The sequence below is a fragment of the Antedon bifida genome, chromosome 1 (assembly GCF_963402885.1).
Source record: "Antedon bifida chromosome 1, ecAntBifi1.1, whole genome shotgun sequence".
Lineage (NCBI taxonomy): Eukaryota > Metazoa > Echinodermata > Crinoidea > Comatulida > Antedonidae > Antedon > Antedon bifida.
In genome coordinates this window covers 26,495,123-26,512,007 of record NC_136226.1, presented here as the reverse complement: position 1 = coordinate 26,512,007, position 16,885 = coordinate 26,495,123, and the positions used below count along the sequence as shown (strand labels likewise).

Genomic DNA, 16,885 nt, shown 5'->3' with positions numbered 1-16,885 from the left:
CAAATAAGACTATTAATGAACAGATTCGGAAATAAAACAAGTATTGATTCTTTAACATGATTCTGTAATGATTTATAATATTCCAATACATATTAGTTTTAAGAACAGAATTCATGACAGTTGCAATTGTCTGATTCAAACCATAGTTACCGTTCTTCCACAATCCAACCTACCAGCGTTGGTGCAAATTGGTATTTTAGGATATTGTAGGTTGGTTTTGTGGAAGTTGCTTATGTTGTTATTTTCTGGTGAAATTGAATGAATGAATAATAACATAAAATACTCTGTGTTAATCTATGGAGGGTTAATCGAATTTCGATTATATTAGGCCTATAATTCATTGTGGTAACATTTACAACAATTATGACATTAGCGTTTCTTGCTTGCTCTACAGAATGGACGTGCTCATTGACAACTTTAAATAACACATATTTTTTTTTACAAAAAATGCAGGTTTAGGCCTAATTAAGTACCAATTTGTTATTGGCATGTTATGTGTTTGTATATATAAATTATTGTTTTTACAATATTTTCACAAAATATTTAATTCCCTATATAAAAAGTATAAATTAATAGAGAAAAACAATTAAACAAAACAAAAAAATCGCTCAATGTTTTTCCAAACGAGTTGTCACGATATACATTCAAGTAGTGATCACAGTTTATACAAATTTTCGTTTGCTATTTTTGTCCAATTTGGTTTCGTCAAGTCGGCTTTACAATGGTAGCGAAGATTTTGCCATACACTCTTGATTGAATAATTCATCTCCTTCCAAATATATCACGTCGTACCTACGCGCGTATCATATAGACCTACTTTTTGAACAGTGAAAATAATATTAGACAAAATTGTTACCGATTAAGCAACAAACCGTACCTAGGCATTTACAACATATTCTCAATCTAGACGATGGTTGCCCATTTTCGTTAGGCGAAGCCGCAGCTGGCTCCGTTGTAGATGAATCTTCAACAACTGGTTCATTTGTTTCTTGAGTTGTTTCTTGAGTTGGTGGAGAGCCTTCCAAACATCGCACATCATTTTGAGGCGACACAGTCCTTCCAGCAGCCGAATCATCCATTCCTGTACTTCCACAATACTCGAAGCTCTCTGACAAAGTAGCTCCATCCGGTCTATAAACCTCTACTCTTTCATTATAAATAACACTTCCCCTATTTGAAATAAAGGTAGTTGCTCTCCGCATTACATTATTTCCAGAATTCACAGCTTCTTCTACCTCGGAAGAGTGCATTATTATTGAATAATTTTAAGCTGATTGTTAGAGTCAGTCAGAGGCCTCGTCCGTATAGCAGATTGCGCACTGTGATCAAAATATTCCACACCAGCGTCGACATAAAATTGTAACAAAGGCCTATGGAATAAAATCAATAAATATTTATTTAAACTATATAATAAACAAAATTGCAAACTTGGTTGCCAAATACAATCAAACGTAAGATTTAAAAGTTATGGGAAAATATAATGTATAGACGTAGACTATACCTTTATTTTTTCCACGCGGAACGTCCGCCAACAGCAGCAGAGTTTGACCGATTGTTGATTATGTCCTATAGCTGTTGTACCAAGTCCACTTGTCATTGTATTTACATGGAACATATCGCAAAACGATTATTAAAAAAAGCAAATAGACCTAAATGATAGTATTCATTGGCTCTTAGAGATAAAATTAATTAGCCTATCTCATATTAAATTCTTCATAATCTAGTTGCGTCTTACCTAAATGAGTACAAACCTAAATATGCAAACATACCAGAAATGAATGTATGTAGTTAGAGATCTGAATCGTGTTGTATATAGACTTGTCCAGATTGCCTTTAAAAATTCTATTCACCAGTTATTTTAGATTAAATATATCACACAACTGTGTAATGATGCAATGGTTTCAAAATTAAGTATTATTTTTGTCGATAAATCTCATGTTCTTCACAATAATGTTAAGCTACAAGTTCACACTTGTTCTGTTTCACGTTTAATTCTGTATGATTTTCCATTATTTTACCAGGGTATAGTGAAATTGTAATTTCACTATACCCTGATTTTACAACAACAGCGCCGTCGTCCGTTACTATTCCAGTTAAAAAGAAATATACATCAATTTTCATTGTTATCTAGCGCTATCAGACTACTTAACAATGAATTCCAAAGATAGTCTTTGAACTAGTTTTATTTATTTGATTATTGAAGTTCCATGTTTATCATGAATGCCAATTAGTCATAGGTCCTACTTCAGGTATGCACGAATTATTAATACATCTGAATAATAAACGTGAAAAAAAAAATTAAAAAAATTACTCAAGAAGATAAACTTTATATTAAACAATAATTATTTTCTTCTCATAAGTTGATGGAGGATAAACTAATAGACCTATTTTTTAAAAATATTCTCTATTAAAACGTAAATTGCGGAAAGGCAAATAATAACACAAATTTAATGATATAATATTATTATTATGATTATGAATAAAAAGATAAATACGCACATAGAGACATTGTACTGTGCTGGACATTGAAGAGATTAATTTTGGTTTTAAATGTCAAAATCCCATATCGTCGTATAGAATCTCCTATTTCTTCCATTAAAATATTTCGGTAATGTTTATATTAGGTGAAATCTAGACTTCAGCGTTCAACTCGCAAGTTTATTTGTATCATGTGCTTTCCTCCTCCTCCTTAAATTGTGTATAGAGATATCCCAGTATATTTATTCATGTGCTATTTTGAAGAAATAAAAGTGGAAACCCATAAAAAAGACATAAAAAAGAGAGATACCCGAGCCAATTAACCGACACAAATGGTGCTATTTATATTATAAGTTTATAAATTAGATTTATATCTAATTTTTTGACTTAAAAAAACTTTATAGTTTTAATGCTGTACCGCTTTGACTATGATTAGTTTGCTGTGTATTTATAATACGTTGGGTTGACGCTATTTATTGTAAAGTTCTCTCTACACTACTATCATTAAAACACTATTGACCAAAAAGTGTCATGTGCCCAAATACGGTGATGATATACATCATCGTGTCCATAATGTCCATTTTTGTCGCATAGAGTTGATAGTGTAGACAGAGCTTTAGACTGATCATATAGTGGCGCATAATACGTTTATACGGTAAAAATGAAATGATAAAACCAGAAATACAAAACAAAATCTAGATCAAATCAATATGTCTACAAACAACCAACATACAAAAAATAATACGGTCGGTACTGAGATATAAAAAGCTACAGCGCCCTCAATTCTTGTTAAACTTTTAGACTCGTCAATTATTTTATAGATATTATTAACTTTTAATAATATATATTTATTTATTATATATATATACACAAACTATATAAATTTTTAGTAATAAAATATTTGTTCAATTTCAAATACATATAATTGTACAGTAACATGTTAGAGATGAACGAGTGTTTTTTCAAAGTATCTTCACCCGTCATATAAATGGAAGTGGCTGTTTATTATCAACATTGGTTTTTGTGGAGGTCAGGGTAATCAACGTACCCATCAAAGAAATTGGAACACACCACCAGCTCCCTTCCATCAGCGGAGTGTAGGCCCAGGTTGAGCCTGTTTGTGCGAACTGTTGAGAACTCGGTTACAGTTTACGAAGGTAAAGTTACATCTTGACACTTCTCGGGCAGCTCCACTTTAGTTTTATATTAAGATTATACTTAATTTATTGTAGATCTAATATTATCTCTCTTTGTTTAGATTGTTATTCTTTCTTTGCACCACTCTGCAAACTGACTACACTGTACTACAGTATACTGTATATAATACAGGCCACAGGGAATACTATAGTGTATTTAACTCAATAAGGTTTTTATAGTCTACAAAAATAAAATGTCATAATTCAGAAAAATTGTTCATATTTATTTGTAGAAATTAGACAATAAAAAAGATGCGTTTGTTTATCAATTCAAAGACAGAAAAAAAGTTATGGTCTTCATGGAATGGGTACAATCTATGAAATGTTCAATTGATAAAAATATGAAATTTAATGTTATGTTTATTATTTAAAACTTCATGTTTACCCTATATCTGGATAAATTGCAACAATTTAGAGATATAACAACTCACCGCAGCACTGGACTGGGCACTGTACATTAGTCTATTAAAAAAAGCTTAATCTTGTCAAACCTTGGAACATGGTTTTTACATTCATAACTTTGAATCCTACCACAGCTTTATGTTTAGGCTATATTATGGTGTTGAATGAACAATGTGTAATTGTAAACCTTTTGTTAATAAAACCTTCAAGGTTCTTGCTATTTCCTGACTTGTTGATTTATAGTTTATTTGTTAAGAAGTGTTAAGAACAAAAAGAATATTCAATGTTTACCCAGGGAAGAGTGACTCAATACTACAGTACAAAGAGGAAACAAACCCATAGCCAGAATTGTTACAGTGGGAGGGGTGTGGCTAAAGCTCTGTCTACACTATCAAACTTTATGTGACAAAAAAACATGATGTGCTCATATATGGACATGATGATGTCATATCACACTACTTCGGGCATATCACTACAGTAGTTTGATAGTGTGACAAGGCTTTAGAGGTTTTCATTTATTTTTAAAAGACAATTTATGTAAATATAATTTTAAGCTTCATGGATGAAAGTTTCCCGATGGTAATATGAGCTATGCATATTTTGAAAATTGCATTTAATTATTTCACCCATGGTCGAACTCTATAAAATGCCGAAAAAACTAATTTATTATTGCTATTTTAATTTAGGTACTTTTGATACAATTAAAAGTGAGTGACAAAATCAGAATTCTAGAGAGATATATCTTTTCTTCTTTTATCTTAGTAGATTTAATTCTGAAGAATGCAGATTTTGTTTTCTATATTAACTTCTTGTTAAATATTGGATAATTAAACTTCGAGATGGATTTTAGACATGTCTGCTTTGTCTTCTTCGTTATGATCCTAGTGCTGCAGACACAAGGAATCACAGCAGATCGTGATCGTTTAAAAGGTAAGCAATAATATGTATATAATTAAAATAATCACCTGATAAATAATTCATATCTTTTTAACATTTTTTTAAAAAAGCAAAATACTGTATACCAATACATACAGTATAATTGTTATTGATACAATTTTCTATAAAAAATCTTATAAGATCTCTAATTTATTAAAATGAACGTAGCTGGTGACTTCATTTTAGCTCCCCTATTGGAGACACTTTCCTGTGAAACAAAATAATAATCAAATGAAACAAAATAATAATCAAATAATATAAGATAGCGACGTCCTTCCAAAAAAAAACTGAAAAATAAAAAAAAAGCTTAAAAAATCATGAATCATTTAAAGGATTGTCAATACAGGTCCTGTATAATTTATTAGCACTACTGCAACCAACCCAAATTAAGGGAAAGTGTCCCCTTAATACAGTAGTATATAGGTTAACTGGTAAGTTAAATGTTACACCAGGCTACACATACAGTAGTAATAAACCAACTTCCAGTCCAGTGGAGGAAGAGCCATTTCAGGCATGGATACGAAAATTATCAACATTTAAAATTGTCCCCAGTTACATTGTTGTACCAGACAGTATACAGAAGCTGTGCTGTATTGCGTTATTGTTAACACCTATAGGAAGTTGTTATTTCAGACCGGAAAGAATAACTCATTCACCCTGACCTATGCCTACACCAGTAAACCCCAATTTGGCTATTATTTTGGCTATTTCCATTTAAAATTTGTAAGTATCAAACAAAAATCAATGTCAATGGTGGGGAAAATGAAATTCCATTTTAAATAACTGTAGATACCTTTAAAGTAATGGAGTAAAATTGTTATATTTGATAATTTTTAATCTGTTGCTTGTAAAATTGCCTTATGAGAGAGGCAAATCGCAATTGGTATGATGATGTTTACGAATTTGAGAACAAGGCTGTAAAACTTTGCCAATGGTGATACAATTTTAGAAATTTAATATTGGCTTCCACCTTTAAGGTGTTGACAACTTTTGAACTCTTAATAAAATATACACAAAACTTACTTTCATTGACACATGTTCTGACTGACACAGAAAGATAAAACAGTAGATTACTTAACTTAAATATGCCCAAATTGTAACCTTAATTGTTAATGGAATCTACAGATTTCAGTGCTAAAAGATTACTATTTTGGTATCTTCATACATGCTTGGCAATGATAGATCTTATTAACCTAATTTAGTGTAATCATAACTATCTAACATGCATGTTTCAATGTCAAAAAGTCCACTTATCATTTACAGTATTGTATGTAATCAATATGGGTAGAGGTGAGGAGGAATGATCACCTTCCACCCAGAGCCTAACAAATAGATATATTCCCTTTATTTATTTCCAAAGAAATACAGACCAACTTTACATCTTATGGCCAAATTGCATGTAAAAAAACATGTCAAAATATTGTATCAAAATGTATATAAGAATCAAGACAGAATTAAAACTGTAAACATTTTTATAAAAAGGTAAATAACAAAAGAAACAGGAAAAAAAAAAACATCAAAGGCAAAAAAAGGTTGCCAACCAGCAGGGAAGGTAAAATTGAATACAGTAAATCCTTTGTATATCCTCTACTTAACGTTTCAACTAAAACAAATCAACAACAAATTTAAACTCTATGCAATGTTATTTAATTTATTTATAAAGTTTTAATAGTTGACTGAAAGTCAGCAGCAGTCAAATAACCATTATTTTGCGTTTCACAGTGCGATAACCGATTCAAAGGCATTCTAACATCCAGTTGATTAGGTGTTTTTAACCATTATTTTCAGGCTGCCATTTAACTGGTTATTGAAAATTAGTCCTGTTTAATCAAAGAACTGCCAAGAAATTGGGCTTATTCACACGGTTGATAAAATCATTTTTTTCGCATCAGAACAGGACCGTCATAGTTATATAGTGATTTACTACAGTGTTCCCTTGTTTTAGAATATCCAAAAATGTTTTTGCTTTGTACTGTACAATATGAAAACTCTGAAGCTTTCCAAAATCCATTGAAAACAAATATCCAGACTTCACATACTTAGACAGGTTCAACAATAGAACAATCAACTTTACTATGCAACAAGTTAACTTTTATGTCCAATGTTTAATGAACTGGAAAATTACTTTAGATATGTACTGGTTGCTTGTTGTTTGTTGTTGACAATTGTTTGTATCCTGCAAGTATATTGTTTAAACATGACAATTAACTATTTTAACAATAGAGTACAAAATAAAGCTTAAAGGTGGTACTTACACAATTATTTTTAAATTTTGATATGCTGATATTTTTGCTTGTTTGAATAATTTTCTTATTACTGTCTGTGTAGTATTATCATTTCATCTCATCCAAAACTATAGTACGGTACAGATCAACATGCATCACATAATCACAATATACTGTGGTATAATCCTTCTTTTGGGATACCTTTATTTAGGGGAAACACTCTTAAGGGGACACTTTCCCATGAAACGAACAATGGAAAATATATGTTTTAACACCACAGCTAAAACCATAATACTAATACTATTTTATATATATAATAATCTTCTTAAACTAAAGTCAAAGTAGACTATATATTCATGTTTTGAGACCATTCTATAGTCGCCACCAGATTGGCCAATATACTTCTATGAATGGACGACTAACAACTAGTACAGTAGTTGAAAGTAGGAACATTAGTTCATCATTTTGTGAATTATTGATGTTTTTATGCTTTTTGAAGTATTGTATTATGATTGAAGAATGAATAATAATTATATATTTATTGAATAATTATGTTTATAAAAAGACTAATTTTGTTTTTTAAAGTTTTAAAGAAGGAATTAAGAATCTCAAAATTGTTCAATTTTACAGGCATTGATTTACTCCAGGAGTTACGTATGGATCATGATATCCCTGGGATAACCGAGCATGAGGCGTTTCATAATGGTGCTACAGTCTGGCGGGCACGCTCACAGCTGCGTATATTATTATTACCAGAGCATGACCTACAGTATCTACGAGAGGAAATTTCAACTTCTTTTAGTATATTCTTCATAGCAAAACAAAATAAGGACACATCAGGGACTTTATTTTCTGTCGTTTCAAAACAACGCAAAACGTTTCTATCGTTATCGTCTGACTCAAAATTAGGGAACATGACGTTGAAGTATCGTATAAAAGGAGATTCCCATATTCAAGAAACCATAATGCCAACGCCATTGAAAGATCCGAAACAGTGGAATTACGGGTTGTTAGTTGTTAATAATGATAAAGTTATAATGTACTCTGGTTGTCAGGATGTTATGAGATTTACGCTGAAAGGGAAAATTGCTTTTAATCCACCACAAACATCGTGGATGTTTATTTCACAAGACTATATTGGAAATGATAAATTTTTGGTAAGTTGCAAGTCCTCAAAAACAAACTTTAAAAAAATATTATTTGTACAAAATACAGTAACAAGTTATTTTCATGCATTTCAGTTGAGTTGAATTGCATTTGATTCCTTGCATTTTGGGTAAGTCAACGATTTCTGTCAATAACCACCCAATGATTTAAACGGTAAGTTAAGAACAACATTTTAGCTGAGTATGCAGTCGATATATTTTAAATCTACAGTTGACTTTGAAAACTGAAACTCTCCCAAAACCAGACTTTTCCTGAGGTCCAAAAGGTCCCAAATTCATTTTTACCATAATCATTAGAAACACATTCTGGCAGTGAATACCAGAATTTCCAGATAAACCAGGCATTAGGCCAGCCCAAAAGTGTCCGGTATTGGGAGAGTTGACTGTACAGTATTTTGAAATAAACTGTTTATTCGGTGCTATGCAGCAGAAACAGGCCCATAGAGAGCAACATTCAAAACATAATCAATAATATATTTAACAACAGTTCTCTAATTACAAACTGAGATTACCTTGTAGACATGAGTCTGTGCTTAAAAAAATTGGAAGCACCAAAGGAATCAAAATCAAACAACATTGTTGTGACAAGGCTTACTGTAGCATTCTATTTTGGAATCACTTGCCAACCATGTGTTCTGAATTGTGGTAGATCATAACAATTAAATCTTGAGATAGAAATATACAGTTAGGCCTATCAGCAAGGAAGAGTGAAATTGTAATTTTACTCTCCCCTGAGTACATTACTTTATTGTTATTGATACACTATATTTTTGGACAGTAGATAAACATACTAAAATTAAATACTGTACCAGGGTGTATACTAGGCTTGCAGGTGGTGATTTTAATCTTTGGAACAGTTATTTTATGAAAATGAGTACATTTTTTTAAAAGTGAAAGCTCACTAGAGCTTGTCTCTCACTTGGACATGAGGACGTTAGCATGCATATTTTCACCAATCACAACACGATACGTAAGATAAACTTGGCACCCTTAAAATAAGTTTGAGGACCCTCTCCCAAGGAGGTTAGATCAAACAATCCAGTATCAATTGGGTATCAAGAGTATAGGGTAGCAACAATCAGGTATCAAGAAAACCTACATATTTTTAAATGGCAGATTACCATATCAGAGTTTTGCCAAAAGGTTGAAAATTATTTATTGCTAACATGCAATTATTTGCAGAAGAATTCAAAATTGGACATTATTATTTTTAGTCACTGATCCGAAGGTTGATTATTTTACAATTACTTCCTATGTACAGTATATACACCAAAAATATAGGCACTCTTTATGCCTAAATCAAAGTTGTTGATAATAATAACACTTCCTTACACAAATAAAGTACTCTTTAATCTAAACACAAGTAATAGATTGAACTTTTGTTAACCTGACAAAAAAACTGGAAGTGAAATCTGAGAGTTTGTGAATGACTTAGTACAGAAAGTGTCCTCTAAACAATGATAATATAATGTGGTCTCAAGTCTCAAGAGGCAGTGTTTAGCATTGTCCCCTACACTCTTTTGTTGACTGGACTGTAGGCTTCTTTCTTAAAGGGCCCATTTCTGCACAGTGTGAATAGTATACCTGCCATTTTTGTTTTTACCAGAATGAAAAGATCAAAATGAAAATACTTCTTTGGTTAAAACATGAGTTTGATTATACTTTATTAGCTTTGGAAATCATTTTTCTGCAAAGAAACGAACAGTTATTTTTAAAAAAAAGTTTTGTATAGTAGACCTGCATTTTTCCCAATGCATTTGATACGACAGTAGTAGGCCTAACAGAAATACTATGCCTACTCTCTATCCTTTTGATTGGAGGAAAAACCTGATAATTAGGATTAAATAAACAATTTTTTCACGTCAACAGTCTAAAATAGCGAATTAATTGCACTGCTGTTTGATGAATTTTCTTCAGAAATAACCAACTTCTCTGCCTTATTTACTGTTATGGGCATTTGAACACTTTGTATGTACGATAATATGAGACAATATTGTTATTGTCAAATTATTAGGTTAAACTAGTGTCTGGGTTAGATATTATTACCCATAAAACAGTTTTGTAAATGATACTTTCCTGTATGTTGGTAGGAAATGTCAAATGTTGTTTTACAAGCAATTCCTTCAAGCCACAATGTAAGGATATACCTAAACTGTAAATGTGTAACACAAAGTTAACAAAGGTTAATTGCAAATACGTATTAGTTATTACTTTTATATCCAATTCCTTCGCAAATGAAAATAATTTAAATACAGTCTGTACAAGACCCAAAAGCTTACTGTATATTTTGAAATAAATTCCGTGAAAGATGAATGAAAGAATTTAGTTAAGATGTCTGATTTAATTTGTCTTAATTAATTTTGTAAATATCTATGTGCCATTCATGTTCTACAATCTATTCCTCATAGTTCTGGTGGTAGAACAAATCTTCTCGGATAAGGACTATAAATTGTAGATCCAGTGCACACAAGCATTTTGTGTACAGAAAGCTAGAAAGAAACTAGTACATCCTTCAAGACGTGTACCCTTGTGTACTGTAGCTCACACACACACACACACTACTGCCATGGACAGACGAAGTAGATGGCAGCACCAACATTACAGTAATTGAAAGTATCATCTAACTAAGTCCACAGCTCATTGAGACAACATTGTTTGTGGAATGCGCTGTATATTATATTAACATTGACAATACAAATTAATTGAATAACAGTTTACTTTAGTAAAACAGTTGGTGTATTATAAAATAATGAATGTCTGTTTATTACATACTATATAAATTTAACTAAAAGAAAATAATTCTTAAAAAGTTTTACAAAATTCTTGTTTTTATCAAGATTCTATACTTGATATTCTACTGTAACTGAAAACAACCCATAAAAACAACATACACCATGTCTCCTACAATCTATGCGACTTCCGTTAAAATTGACAATATCGCTTTGTTGTGTCTGTTCTAGATTTAGAATCACTTTGATAAGAATTAATTGGATGTAATTGCTAATTTAGAACGGATGACTAGAGAGATTGTTGTGTGGTGTCGGTAGTAACTGCTCCAGTTAAATGGTTTTAGGAAATATATACTGTGTGATAGGAAGTTATACATTGTTGAACGCTATATTTATCTGTAAGAATTACAGTTTGTTTTAAAAAATGACAACATTCATAACCCTAAAAAATGACCTTATCAAAACATGAAAAATAATATCAATATAAATTAAAGTTATTCAATTCCAATTAAAAAATTCAAACAAAATGTTGTTTTAGCGCATAAAATAAATGGTTACTATTTTACCAGAATCCTGTTGATATCCAGACAACAGACTTCCTGTTTACTATTTGTTTGTATTTAAATTACAGTTTAATGGGTATTAAATTAAGACCACAAAACACAAATGTGTTTATGTTGTATAATGTGTTTCTTTCTGTGTGCTTTTTTTATCTGATCTGATTTTGTTAATGAATTTACAGTAATTTCTTTTAAAGATGTATAGCTTAACATTCTCTTAAGCTCTTTCTACCCTACAGTATCCAATTATATACATTTTTGTCACATAAAGTTTTATGTGTAGTCAGAGCTTTAGAAAGTTTGACTATTTCATTATTTTCACTTAACCATAATTTTATCTTTTTTATAGGGATGGTGGGAGGAACTACGCATCTATCCAACATCCATATCCAGTCCCCCGTGGCAATGTCATGGAAACCAAGGTGAGATAGATAAATAGATAGGTTTGAAAAATGTTAAAAGTCACCTTAATCACTAAATATCTCACTTCATCTGATGAGTTATAAAGTAGTGTAATCCGGTTTCCCATAGCTTGATTCCCAAAGGAATGATTCCGTGTGCCGCTTAAATAATCTATTCTTCAACTGGAATTAACCTACGATGTTTGTAGTGTTAAAAAATGCAGATAATGATTATTGAGTTGTTAAACACAATACTTGTCTTGAAAGTGTTTGTGTTGCTGTTTTAATATGTAAATGTTGTGTAGGGGTTATATGAAAGTTATTCTACTGCAGATACTGCAGTAATTATGCAAATATTTAGCAAGCTTTTGTTGTGTAATAATCGTATACACTTCTACTTTGAAAAACAATTATGTTACTTACAGTATAGAAAATGTAGTTACTGCAGTAACTGCAGTAAAATAATGTTGACATGGTTCAAATCATACAACAGAGGCAGGCTGGCTCTACGCCTCCTCTCTTCCTTTTAAAAGTTAAATATACCAATTGTTCATTAAAAATCATGTGAAACACCAACAAATGTATTTTTCTGTTTTCATTTTAAATGTTTTCAATTTCTAAATAATATAGTTGAAAGATTATCACAAGATTCTCCAGGAGTTGGAACTGGTGGTGGTAAGTATGTTGAAACTTTAAATAATAATGCTTTATTTAATTGATTTTAAATACAGAACAGAAAGAAGAGCTATTCATGTAAATGCTTTATACAACAACCGTTTCAGTGTACTAGATATTGCAAATACAGCAACATTCAGAGGGGTTGAAATGGACCAGTGCATTAGGGTAACCCCCTCTCCTCCATAGTTAAAATAAATATACATTAACATATTGAATAATTATTGCTACAGGCAATTATTTAATGCATTCCAATCAAACAATTTCTACTGTATAAATAAGAATGTAATTTTCTATTAAAATTACAGTCTATAATAATTTGATTATGTTGCTGTTCTTGCATTGAAAAAAACAGACCAATACTAATACAATAATATTCAAGCTCCATCGTTTATTTTCATAAAGTTAACAGACATGTGGTTGTTACTGTTAGCCTATAAATTCCTGTAGCCCGCGGCAGTTTACATGGATGTCAAAAGCTGAAAGTTGATTGTTAAACATGTAAAATCAGATTTCACACTGGTTTTTGAATGGCACCCTAGTGTAAGCCACTTATGATATGATTTAGGGCTACTGTGTCTGTACCTCTAGGCTTATAGGCTGTTTTTCAACTGTTTCCATGTGCCATGTTTGATGAAGAGACAATTCGGCCTAGATAAGACGTCATCATAATATCGATTTATTTATTTATTTTGTTGGCAGATAATTCAAGGACAGCAGAACAAAAACAAATGGATGACATGATATCTCACGTGGACCAGTTATCAGGGATAATAACCACACTAAACCAGCAGGTACATTGAAATGTGTCTTTTTCTCTCTTTTTTTGCCTCTTTTTTTTAGGCGACTTTAGATGATGTTTCCGCAATTTCTCTGTTAAACAATATGCCTCCTTGATCTCTAATTAATTTTCCTGAATCCTTTCAAGTAAACTGGCCAATCAAAGTCTTTATGTCCACTTCCTTTGCTCCTTATTCATTCTATAGTTCATGACCTGCATAATTTTGTATGTTCCATAATAATCATGCTCAAATAAAAAAAACTGCGAGAGAAAAACAAAAATTTATCATCAAGTATGAAATTTTCAAAGGATGTAAACCCTGGTTGCGTCGCTCGGAGAATCAACCTTGTTTTCTGATAGCTTTTTATATTTTTAAAGATGTATTTCTAAACTTAAATTTGTCAAATCAAGTAGTTGCAATAAAGAATATGATTATTATGCTGATGATAAAAGCAATAACAAGGGCGTTATTAATATTAATATTGTTCTCTTCTTAACAGATAACTCAGTGTGAACAGGAGCTTATGTTTTCAAGTCGGTGTGAATGCGGAGAACAAGAGTGTGTGGTAAATCTACAAAGATATCATAATGGACAGGTCTGGCAACAGGACCCTTGCACGGCATGTGTATGTGAGGTGAGAGGTCAAGCTACTATTGGTCAAGGATTGTTTCTACTGGTCAAATGTCTATTTAATTGTACAGTAACATTGAGTACTGTATAAATATTGATTGTAACAATTACTTCATTGATACAATGCTGTAAATGTAGCCATTGAGCAACACAAGGGAAGAATAATAGTACTTTGAAGATGTAGGGTAGTGTGAACATACAGTAGTACTTTTTTCTGTTGGTTAGGAATGAACTTAAGCAGCCCTGTTTCAAGAATCAATAAATATGGAACTTTAAGAAAAAAAACAATCTTACAAACAGTTTTAAAAACCCCATTTGATTCTGATCTCAAACTGTTTGTGAAGCAATTGATTGATGTCATATCACTACCATATTTGGGCACATCACACCTTTTTTGTCAAACCAGTTTGATAATATAAACAGAACAGTTATTATGTACTGATGCATATAAATGAATAATATTATTAACTCTTATTGTAAGTTATTAAAATATAATGTATACTGACTTAGTATAATACAAGAAGAAGCGCATGATGATTTCACATGATTTACTAATTTCTGTCTACTTCAATAGAATGGTCTTGTAACCTGCTCAGTTCTGTATGACAAGCTTGAATGTCGTGACCCTTGCTCACTTAACCCTTGCCTTAACGGAGGAACATGCGCTGGTTACCCTGGCTACCGAAACTATACCTGCACTTGTCCCCCAGATTGTTCAGGTGCTCACTGTGAGCTTAGGGTCAGTTTCTGTAGCTCAGCCCCTACAGTTGGACAGTGTGATGTTTTTGTTCCAAGATTTTATTACAACATGTATGGACAAAGGTGTGAAGAATTTTCAGGTAATAATGACCAATTTGATACATGGTGATTGTAAACATTATAAAACTCTGTTTAAGAAAAAGTTAATTATTTTTATTTTACACAGTACAGTACATGATTATAACTCATAGTGTAAAAGAAAGATAAAATGGTATCTCTTGTCTGCACAATGTACATCACACTATTTGCCTGAAGTGGCTGTGCAAATTTGCCGGAAGTGATCAGCAGAGTCATCTGAACGTCACTTATGTAATAATATATATACAAGCCCAGTCAACATTCAGAGTAATCAAATGTCAATCGATGTCTACCATACACACTTCTAGTATGGAATCATGCAGTTGGCTAAACTGGTGGTAGCCACTGTGTTGTGACAGACCATAGGTTTCCTTTGGTCCATTGTTGGAATCTCATCGCTGCTCTCACTGTGTTCCAATGGGTTGGAATAAATGTAGATAGCGCATCGTCTTTTGAATGAGATGAATGCAGTATACTCTTCGAAAAAGAGTAGGGGATTGATTGTCTACCGGTGTACTACCCAATTCACCACCAGAATTACCCCACCAGAAACAAGTTATCCTTTTTACGTTTAAAATTATTTTTCTTTTATGTTGTAGGCTGTGATGGTAACCACAAGAACAACTTTTATTCAAAAGCTGCATGTGAGAACCTATGTATGCGCGGAGCTTGCTGTCAAAGATTCTACACTAGAGGGCGTGGTGGTAGCACTTACCGTGCTTTCAATATTGTTGAAGAAGGTGTCAAATGTCAGGTAATAAAAAAAAATGCCAAACCTTGGGCGGATCCAGTTACTGATACGGAATGCGCTCTCTATTTTGACGGCTAAAATGAAATTATGAACTACTATTTATGACAGCCTATTAATATTATATATGTTAGGGTTCCCCATTAAACAATCCTGGATCCGCCCTTGCAAACAAATTCAATCAAGCAAGTTATAAAATTATATTCTTGCTGTATTTTAATTTGTGTACATTACACTAATTAAAAATCACCTAAAACGGAATAAAGCTCTGTCTAGACTATCAAACTTTATGTGACAAAAAAATGTGATGTGCCATATATGGACACGATGACGTTATATCACTACGATATTTGGGCACATTACATTTTCGTCACATAAAGTTTGATAGTGTAGATAGAGGTTAAGAGCTTATGCATTAGGGACATACAAATTTTGTATTTCCGAGAGCCTTATTAGTTTTGCTTGCAGATCCTCAATATTTAAGTAAACAAGTAAGTATATGAAAATAATAAGCATACTTTTTTTCTTCAGGAAACAACTTTAGAACAATGTAAAGCCATAGCTACATTTAATCCATCTCGTGAACGTGTGTCTGAAGTTATAGCGTTCCATGTTGGTCATTCCTGCTCTGGTGGAATATGTGAATTATCAAAGAAATGCAGCCTAGGTAACAGTAGCTATGAGATTGGACAGCGCTTCAGGTCTGGTTGTGAGGAGTGCCAGTGCCTTACTGAAGGTGTCATTAACTGCAGGTTAGTTCCCTATTTGTAGCGAACTAATCCTAACACCACCGCAACTGGATATCATATTGTGTGCAGCTGTGGCTGAAACACAATATCTAGTTCGTGTATACGATAAGAAGAAGAGTTGATGTATATAGTGGTATTGTAGCGTGGCTGAAAATTCTAGATGTCCAAAGATTCTACATCCTCACAACACCACATAGTGGACATAGTACACATGCAGGCCTAGTTTCACAGACATAACTCCACATTTTCATTTTACCACCTACTTTAAATAAAGACATCTGCACTCTAATAAACAACTATTCCAGAGCTATGACTAATAACAAATTAGATCACATGCCACATGTATAATAGATTCTATCTATCACCTCAAA

The 16,885-nt window shown here is 32.1% G+C and overlaps 1 protein-coding gene across 5 annotated transcripts in view; it reads left to right on the top strand.

Annotated features, from left to right (window-relative positions):
• The first annotated feature begins 3,453 nt into the window (after positions 1-3,453).
• Positions 3,454-16,885, top strand: part of LOC144847922 (kielin/chordin-like protein) — a 57,624-nt gene continuing 44,192 nt past the window's right edge. For 4 of the 5 annotated variants that reach the window (XR_013613812.1, XM_078704545.1, XM_078704536.1 and 1 more), the window contains exons 1-10: positions 3,454-3,635; positions 4,839-5,006; positions 7,868-8,394; positions 12,042-12,114; positions 12,724-12,768; positions 13,471-13,562; positions 14,050-14,184; positions 14,755-15,019; positions 15,617-15,771; positions 16,297-16,517. Coding sequence is in view for 4 of the 5 variants with exons in the window: in XM_078704545.1 (XP_078560671.1) it covers positions 4,916-5,006; positions 7,868-8,394; positions 12,042-12,114; positions 12,724-12,768; positions 13,471-13,562; positions 14,050-14,184; positions 14,755-15,019; positions 15,617-15,771; positions 16,297-16,517 (1,604 nt within the window). In the remaining variant the exon portion in view is untranslated. The remainder of the gene's footprint in view (positions 3,636-4,838; positions 5,007-7,867; positions 8,395-12,041; positions 12,115-12,723; positions 12,769-13,470; positions 13,563-14,049; positions 14,185-14,754; positions 15,020-15,616; positions 15,772-16,296; positions 16,518-16,885) is intronic. The other variant, XM_078704525.1, reaches the window with a different exon arrangement.